Here is a 10,170-nt window from a genome sequence, read left to right as displayed (position 1 = left end):
AGGGCCGCACCCACGGCATATGGAGGTTCCCCAAGCTAGGGGTCTAATCAAAGCTGTTTCCACCAGCTTATGCCAGAGCAACAGCAATTCCAGATCTGAGCCAGATCTGTGACCTACACCATAGCTCAAGGCAATGCCAGATCCTTAACTCACTGAGTGAGGCCAGGGATCACACCTGAATCCTCACAGTTCCTAGTTGGATCCGTCTTCTGCTGTGCCATGACGGGTCTCCCGTGGCCAAAGTTTCTATGAATCAAGTAGAATGAGTCAGGCCAAAGCCAAAAGCAGCAAGATAACTAGCCAGAGGGAGTCCAAAGGACTGCCCATAGAGGTGATTTAAAGGACCTCCAAAGCATGTGTCACTCTCTTCCTCTCTTGCTCTTTCTCTCTGTCTGTATCTGTCTCTCTCTCTCTCTCTCTCACTCACTCTCCATTCCCTCCTCCCAACCAGTCTGTGTTTTCTCCATGCCTATCTTCTACCTTAATAAACAATTATTTGCCTCACTACCCTCAGTCTTTTTGCAGAATTCTTTCTCCAAAGGGACAGGTTCTGGGGGGCTACAACAATTGGTTAGGGTTCAGCATTCTCACCACACAGTATAACCCAATAACAAGGACAGAGGAGATCATAGAGGAGATTATGTAAAGTAGTTGAAGCAGTGGTGGAGGAGGAGGCAACTATATGGCTTCTGATGTTTGTTCTAACTGAATTACCATTGCTAGTAATTTTCAGTTTGTTTCTTGCAATGAATCCATTTTATTATTCTCCTGTTTTGAGCCTTATTAGGTACAAATTAAATCATGCCACCCATTCGGTTTGTTTGATTTTATAGCTGGCTTTTTCTAACTGAGTACACGAATAAATAATTTTATATAAATCAAAAATGCCCCATTTTTAATTTCTCATGGGCAACTAACTTATCTTTGGTCCTATGTTCCCATTTACTTAAGTATTTGCAAGAATGATTTCCATAAGTGTTATACATAAACACATGTAAATAGTCATAATACATATAAATAAACAAACAAAAAAATATAAGTAAGATTCAGTCTTATTCATTAATCAAAGACCTGCTGTAAACAACATAGAAAATTATTTTTAAGATGCAGAATCTTGTTTTATAGGAAAGTTACTACAAAAGTAAAGAAGAAAAAACTTTGCAATTTCTTATTAAGAACAGGGCACTAATCTAATAAAAATTGTTTTTTTAACAGAGTGAATAGCATATTGTAATTTTTTTATCAACTAACCTTTAACATTTAAACTCATTCAAAAATTAATTATATTTATTCTAATTTTAGCCAGTATGACCACACATAACATTTCTTTCCAAAGATTCCTTTCTAGAGATCTGGGAGAACTGACTCTGGTAAAAAAAATCTCTCTCATAGCTGGCTTCTTTCAGTTTTCCCAAGATAAGAAGATAAGGATGCCACTTCCCCACTTGAATTTAACATAATATTGGAAGAATTCTCCACCGCAATCAGAGTAGAAAAAGAAATAAAAGGCATCTACACTATGAGAGTAGAATAAAACTGTCAGTATTACAGATGACATGGTATTTTATATAGAAAACCATAAAATACTCTCCAAAAATCTATTTGAACTAATAAATGAATTCAGTATATTTACAGAATGTGGGATAAGTATACAGAAAATTGGTTGTTTTTCTATACATGAATAATGAAATATCAGAAAGAGAAAGTCTAAAACATTCTGTTTAAAATCACATCAAAAAGAATAAAATAGCTGGGAATAATTTTAACCGAGGAGCCAAAGGACACATACTTAGAAAATATAAAACAATGGTAAAGGAAATGGAAGATGATATAAAGAAATATAAAAATTTCCCATGATCTTGGATTTGAAGAATTAATACCAGTAAATGACTGTAATATACAAAGCAATTTACAGATCTAATAAAATTTGTATCAAAACACCAATGAATTATTTATGTAAGTAGAAGAAATAATCCTGAAATTTATATGCAATCATAAAAGATCCTAAATTGCCAAAGTAACCTTGGAAAAAGAAAACTCCTTGACTTTAAGCAATAGATAAACTACAATAATTTAGAAAGCATGGTACTGGCACAAAAAGAGACACATAGGTCACTAGAAGAGAATAAGAACCAGCAATAATCCTATGCACCAATGATCAAGAATCTACTACAAATATACAAATATACAAAATGGACAAAGGAGTCTCTTCAAGAAATGATACTGGAAAACTGGAAAGCTACACATAAACTAATGCAATTAGAACATTTTCTCACCTCATGCACAAAAATAAAATAAAAATGGACTAAAGACCTAAACGTAAATTTAGAAACCATATATCTCCAAGAAAACTTAGGCAGAACACTTCTTCACAAAAATCATAGCAATAGATCAGTCCCCCAATGTGAAAGAAATAAAAAAACATTAAAAAAAAATGGGATCTAGGAGTCTCTGTCATAGCTCAGTCCTTAGCGAATCCCACTAACATCCATGAGGATGTGGGTTCGATCCTTGGCCTCGCTCAGTGGGTTAAGGGTCCAATGTTGCTTTGAACTGTGGTGTAGGTCACAGACATGGCTAAGATCCAGTTTTGATGTGGCTGTGGCATAGGCCAGTGGCTACAGTTCCGGTTGGACCCCTAGCCTGGGTACCTCTACATGCTGTGGGTGTGGCCTGAGAAGACAAAAAGACTGAAAAAAAAAGGGGGGGAGTCTAATTTAATTTGAAAGCTTCTTTACATCAAATGAAAAGACAACTTACTAAGTAGGAGAAAATATTGGCAAACAATATAAAAAACAAGGTGATATTATCTAAAATATATAAGCAGTTTATATATCCCATTACCAAAAAAAAACTAAATACAAAAAATGGACAGAAAACCTGAAGAGACCTTTTATCCAAAGAAGACACAAGTTGCTAACACATACATGAAAAGATGCTCCATGAGGCTAATTATTAGAGAAATTTAAAGTAAAACAATAACAAGATATCACTTCTGATCTTAAAGAATGGCTATCAATACAAGGCCACAAAGAACAAGTCTTGGCAAAGAATTTGGAAAAAGGGAAATATTGAACACTTCTTGGAGGAATGAAATTTGGTGTAGACACTATGGAAAAGAGTATGGAAGTGCTTCAAAAAATTATAAATTGAGGGGTCACATTGTGGCTTAGAGTTCCCAATATGGGTCAGTGGGTTAAGAAACTGACATAGTGTCCATGAGAATGTGGGTTCAATCCCTGGCCTGGCTCAGTGGGTTAGGTATCCATCATTGTCACAAGCTGCAGCATATGTTGCATATGCAGCTCAGATCCAGCCTTGTCATAGCTATGTTGTAGGCCTGCACTTGCAGTTCTGATTCAACCCTTGGCCTGGGAACTTCCACATGCTTCATGTGTGGCTGTAAAAAGAAGAAAAATAAATAAAAAATATAAAAATTGAACTAAATGATTTATCCATATTTAGGTATATATTCAAAGAAGATAACACTATTTGGAAAAAACATATGCCTCCCAATGTTCTTAGAAGCACTATTTATAATAGCCAAGATATGGAAGCAACACAAGTGTCCATCTTCAGATGAATATAAGGAAGATGTGAAATATACAATGATATATTACTGAGCCATAAGAGGAATGGAATTCTGCCATTTGCAGCAATGTGGATGGATCTAGAGAATATCATGCTTAGTGAAATTAGAGAAAGACAAATATTGTATGATATAATTTATATGGAATTTCAAAAATAAAACAAATGTTTATGATAAAACAGAAGTAGACTCGAAGTTACACAAAAGAAAAAAAAGTGTTTAACAGTGTTAGAGGAAGGGGGAAGATACAATATAGGGATATAGTATTAAGAAATACAAACTACTATATATCAAATATTTGTTTTCTTTCTGTATTGTGCTTCTAAAATGTTAAGTACTTAGGGGGAAGAAGTTGCCAGTAGTCTAGATGAAATCTAGATGATATCTGTTGAAATTGTTTTTTTTCTGAGATAGAAGACTATTAGAATAAAAGATTTCAGGAACTCCTGTGGTTTTCAATATTTGTTCCTGAGCTCTTTATCTCCAATTCCTGAGGTTTTGGTGTAAAAAACTGAATTATTCCCACCTTTATAGGAGTGCCATGAAGAAGTTCAATGATTCCATTGCACCCCTAAATATGCCTCTTTAACGTAAGGATTATTTTAGGCTTGTTATTTTCAAGAAAAACCAGACAAAGAAAATTTTCTGAAAATTGGAATGGAAGCTCTCATTTTCTAATATGTATTTGCATTTGTAAGGGAAGTCTCCATTTGGAAAGGTCTCTCTTCTTTGTGCTGAATGTAGTGATGATCAAATCTCTAGAAATGCCTATCAATGCTGAAGGCAGTCACCAAGTCTGCATGCCAAGTGTATCCCTGGTTCTGTGTTTCTCATGGTAACCTACCATAACAGGCCTTCATTTTTCCCAACATTTTTTGTCTTTAGCTGAAGGTGGTCTTTAAGATAATGGCTTGAGATATTTTAGGCAGTTACTAAGTTTTCTTGTGTTCCTCTCATGTATGCAGGAGGTATACATGTTAATACTATTAACCTGACTTCTATTACAGAGAAAATTTCAGTAAGACCAAGCTGGGAAGAGAAAAATATATAGTTGCCTCCCTATGCTATTTCCTAAGAGCTTTGAGTACATTTTTTCCATCTTGCTTTTCAGAAAACTAAGTCTAGAGATACTGCGTAATTTTCCTAAGACATGGTGTGTCAAGTCCTACACTACATAGACATCTTCTGATTCTCTCAGTTATTCACTCCTGAAATGGATAAGGGGTCTGGAATGGACATCCCTTCTCAATTCCACATTCCATTATTTACAATGATAACAACTGAAATATCCACCAGATATTACCATCTTTTTTCCTGGTCTGCATGATGTTTTTCTCTTTCTATTCACTAATTCTACTTTTCTCAGAGCATATAGCAGGTGTGCTTGAATAGTATATCACACAGAAATGTTACTTGCTTGGTTTAATACTGTTGTCATTTGAAATCTTTGTTTATCCTCTCCCTGATCATGAATGTGTACAGAGGAGTTATGTTGGGTTGCAATATTAGCAATGTGCTTTCTTTGGGGTGCTAAAAAAGTTTTGAAAAACTGTTGCAACATTACAAAGTAAATATATTTTCATTTAAATATTCTTCTCAAGTAACATTTGAGAAACCAATTATTCCTACTCTATAGCACAGGAAACTATATCCGATCTCTTGGGATAAACCTTGAGAGAAAACAGTAAAATAAATGGAAAACACACACACACACACACACACACACACACACACACACAACTGAGTCACTGCTGTAGAGCAGAAATTGACATAATATTTTAAATCAACTATAAATGAAAATGTAAAAAAAGAAAATAATTGTTAACAAATTTAAAATCAAATTACCTTGTGTTTGAAGATACCTTGATGAAAGGAATGGACATTTCTGCAGGGATTACTGAAGGACAGTGTTAATGTTTCAACCAGGAAGTACACTATTTTTCTGGGATGTAGTACTGGCACCTGTTTAGGAACGTGACTAAGCCATAATGTGAATGGCTAAAACTGGTTCATAGAATTTAACTTTCTTCAACCTGTTTCAGTAGAATTATGGGATGTAGTGAGTGAAGAATAAAATATCATCTTAGGACTACTTAGGATGTAAACAAAATATGTGTAGAGTATGGGGGATGGTTGCAAAAAAAGTCCTTGATATTTCCAATATCTACTAATTAGACAAAACTCTGATCCATTCATTTCATGATTCTTATTTCCCCTAAGCAAGAGACTTTGTATGCCTTCAGGGCAAAGACTTCAGACAGACTCTTTCTATTCCACTTGGTTGTCCCCTGGCTCTATAAATCCTGTGTTAATCACTGAATTTTTTAACAAAGTATTATAGAGAATAAATCATAATAGGTTAAAAAAAAGAAGTCCTTTTTCTCTTTTGGTATATCCAAATCCCTATTATTGATCTTTAGGTATAGCTGATACAGAGTCACTTCCCTAGGAGGCACTACCCTAAATAGAACATCAATTTATCATTTCCGCTTAACATAGTGTAAGGACTTAAGAATACCTGATGAAGTCTCAGCTCAATCTCTGATATGTAGTTTCCCTATATTTAGGAAAGAATAGCTTTTATTGGCAATTGTAGGTGAACAAGAAGTCTTTTGACACAAATCAATCTAGTCATTTAGAATACAAGTTTAGATATATTGTAAAATAAATGGAAAATAGTAAAACTAGTATGTTTAATGACAACTTCAGTCAGACAGTTTCCATTTTTATTATTACCTGACAAAGAATCATTTTCATTAACAATGTATGAGGAAAATTAAAAGCTTTTGAAACTAATGGGGAAAAAAAACACCATGAATAAAGAAGAATGAGGCTGGAAAACACTATATATATATCATATATATATATACACACACACACCAAGTCTGACACTCATGCAAAAACCTTGTCTACATTTTCATAGAGCAGATTTTCTGAATTACTCTTCTCAGAGCCCCCATCACTTCCTGGTTTCTCAGGCTATAGATAATAGGATTGAGCATTGGGGTCAGAATAGTGTAGAACACAGCCAGAGCCTTGTCCTCTGTTGGAGTACGGAGAAATTTTGGGCATAGATAAGTGTAAGCAATTGGTGCAGAGTAGATAGTTACCACAGTGAGGTGAGCGCTGCAGGTTGAATAGGCCTTCTTCTTCCCTTTTGCTGATTGCATGCGATAGACAGCCATAAGAACTCGACCATAGGAAAATGCAATACAAGTGAAAGGCAACAAAAGGAAGAGAATGGTGCTCACAAAAACTGTGTATTCATAGATCCAGGTGTCCACGCAGGCCAGAATCAACATGGCTGTGACATCACAGAAGAAATGATTGATGGCCCTGGATTGGCAATACGGGATATGGAGAATATATGTGGTGTGGGCACAGGAGTTGATTGAGCCTAGCAACCAAGATCCCATTGTCATCCACACACACACTCTTCTGCTAATTCTGATGGAATAGTGAAGAGGAAAGCAAATGGCTACATAACGATCATAAGCCATTGCAGCTAAAAGCAATCCTTCTGCACCTGCTAGAGTCAAGAAGAAGAAGCTCTGAATTCCACAACCTACAAAGGAGATTGACTTGCTTCCAAACAGAAAATTGCTGGTCATTTTGGGGACAGTGGTGGAGATATAGGTCAGGTCCATAACAGAGAGCTGACTGAGTAGGAAATACATGGGTATGTGGAGTTGTGTGTCCAGAAGGATGAGAAGGATCATGGAGAGGTTGCCTAATAGAGCCATTAGGAAAATAAGAACAATGAGAATAAAAAGAAAGGTTCCAATTCTTGAAGGGGGGAATAACCCCAATAAGATGAAATCAGTTGATGTTTGATTATAATTTTCCATGTGACATTTTATGATTTTTTCCTGAAGGCAAATACATAAGTATTTCAAATTTAAAATAATACACTAACTTCACATTACTATTTCAGGCAGGCTGTGCATTATTTAAAATTTTACAGCTCTTAAATGAAAAACTGAAGTTATTTGTTTTGGAAAGAGAAAACATTTTTTGATCTAGAGATTAAAATTTGAAACTGCAAACAGTTTTAGCCAAAGCATTTTCTAGAAAATCTTTAAAATTATATAATATCTTGACATTTTTAGGATAAGTAGTTAGATACTGCCCTACACAAACTCATATAACATACAAATCATGTGGGATATTTAAAATATATTAAGTGGAAATCAATGTAAATTCATACATTATAGAATTTTGCTTTGAATTAATGCTTTTTACTATTAAATAATGATTTCTTTTTCTTACTTAAGTCCTAAGTGTTACCTCTAAATCTGCAGACAACTACCACCTCCTATTGAGAAGGTATTTTTCTTTCTTGAGACTTCTTTGCACAGAAATGTCAAATCAGGTAATATTTCCTTGAAGTCAGGTAACATTTGGTTCATCTCTTGTGAAATCAACATGAATCCTTATTGTCAAGTACCATTTACACAGGTCATTTTGTTCTTCCTCCTCAATGACATTTTCAATGCTGTAATTAAAGTAGACAAAATACTCTGTAGTTTGAAAAATATGTTCAAGCTCTCCTAAATAGCATATATATATATATGTATATATATATATACATATATATATATATTTATCTTGGGGCTTCTCTAATACTTACATGACAAACATTGCTTTATGGTACATTGTTCTATATAGTTATTTTTAACGTTATTAATAGTAGTTAATATCTTCACATTTTAAAAATGAAAAAAAGAGTTCCCATTGTAGCTCAGTGGTAATGAACCCAACTAGTGTCCATGAGAATGTGAGTTAGATCCATGAGCCTCCTCAGTGTGTTAAGGACCTGGCATTCCCATGAGCTGTGGTGTTGGTTACAGATATAGCTTGGATCTGGCATGTCTATTACCGTGGCTTAGACCCACAGCTGCAGCACAGATTCAACCCATCCTAGACTGGGAACTTCCATATGCTGCAGGCGCAGCCAAAATAAAGAAATAGAGGAAGAGAAAATAGAAAGAAAGAAAGAATGAAAAAAAGTAAAGAAATGAAGCAATGAATGGCAGATCAAACATTGCATTTGATTTCATCTTCCGTAACTGCCAATGGAATATTTTTTGGTAATTTATGTTGTATTGTTCTAGTGTTCTGTCATGTGAGGTTACTTATGTATATATGTATGTATCTATCTATCTAAATGCACCACCTATCTCACCTATTTTATCCTTCAAGTGTTACTTATTTTGAGGTAATAAATGTGAAATAAGGGTGGGTCACTTTTTGCCAATCAGCATCTAAAAGAGCTGAAAAAGAAGAACGAGGAGTTCTCTCATAGTGCATCAGTTTAAGGACCCAGTGTTGTCAGTGCGACTACTCAGGTCTCTGCTGTGGTACAGTTTTGATACCTGAACTAGAAATTTCCACTTGCCATGGGTACAGCCATTAAAAAAACAAAAATGAAAACAAAAACAAAAACAAAAAACACTTGAAGTCATTAAAATAGAAATTCTATATAGGTGGTATAAGACCAGGAATGCATGTGAAATGGCTTAAAATGCAGTTATTTGTGTTTATACTTTATTCATTTTTTCACTTAACCTCACAACAACCACACACATTATTTTAAAAATTGGTCTTTCAAAACTTCCAAGAGAAATCCAATTCATGTTTTTCTCCCAACCCAAAATTCTCTCCACCTAGAGGCCTAGACTAATTCATTTGTAAAGGAACAAATATATTACTTGCTCTGTGATTCAGGTTATAATTATACATATTCTGTATGATAATTAAAACCATCCAGGAGTTCCCGTCGTGGCGCAGTGGTTAACGAATCCGACTAGGAACCATGAGGTTGCGGGTTCGGTCCCTGCCCTTGCTCAGTGGGTTAACGATCCGGCGTTGCCGTGAGCTGTGGTGTAGGTTGCAGACGCGGCTCGGATCCCGCGTTGCTGTGGCTCTGGCGTAGGACAGTGGCTACAGCTCCGATTAGACCCCTAGCCTGGGAATCTCCATATGCCGCGGGAGCGGCCCAAGAAATAGCAACAACAACAACAACAAAAACACAAAAGACAAAAAATAAATAAATAAATAAAACCATCCAAATCTGCCTAGGTTTCAAAATGAATTACACATCACCATCTCATAAAGTCAATATTCATCCATTTCATTGCATATTTCTCTTCCCTGTGTTTATTTTTAGATTTGGAAAGAAAATAGATAAAACAGTCTCCTTTTAGAGATTTACATAGTTTTATTATTAAAAAGATAACTGAATCACAAAAATATGAAATGAGTTATTTAAGACTCATTTCAAAAATATGAAATGAGTTTGAAAATGTGGAAGAGTGTCTTCTAGAGTCCAGATGATGCAGGATTTTCCACCAAAGCACAGGTTTTTAAACCCTACCCTTTCTTTTCTTTTGGTCAAAACTTTTCTCAATGAAGTATTATTCATGATTACAAAATAAAGCTGGTGTGATTATTCATGTAGGTGCAGCAAGAGTGCAGATTTTTCTAACAATCCTCCTTAAATTAGCTTTGTTGGATACATTATAAAAAATACCAGATTAGACCTCTAAAGCTCTAAAGCACAATGACACTCTCTAATAGTT

At 35.0% G+C, this 10,170-nt stretch overlaps 1 protein-coding gene across 1 annotated transcript; it reads right to left on the bottom strand.

Moving 5' to 3' along the window:
- On the bottom strand, positions 6,499 to 7,437 carry LOC110259738 (olfactory receptor 2L5-like). The gene has a single exon (XM_021085481.1). The coding sequence runs from the start codon at positions 7,435 to 7,437 to the stop codon at positions 6,499 to 6,501; it is 939 nt and encodes a 312-aa protein (XP_020941140.1).

This window comes from Sus scrofa, chromosome 2 (genome assembly GCF_000003025.6).
Source record: "Sus scrofa isolate TJ Tabasco breed Duroc chromosome 2, Sscrofa11.1, whole genome shotgun sequence".
NCBI lineage: Eukaryota > Metazoa > Chordata > Mammalia > Artiodactyla > Suidae > Sus > Sus scrofa.
Note: the sequence above shows the minus strand (reverse complement) of the source record. Positions and strands in the feature narration are given on the sequence as shown.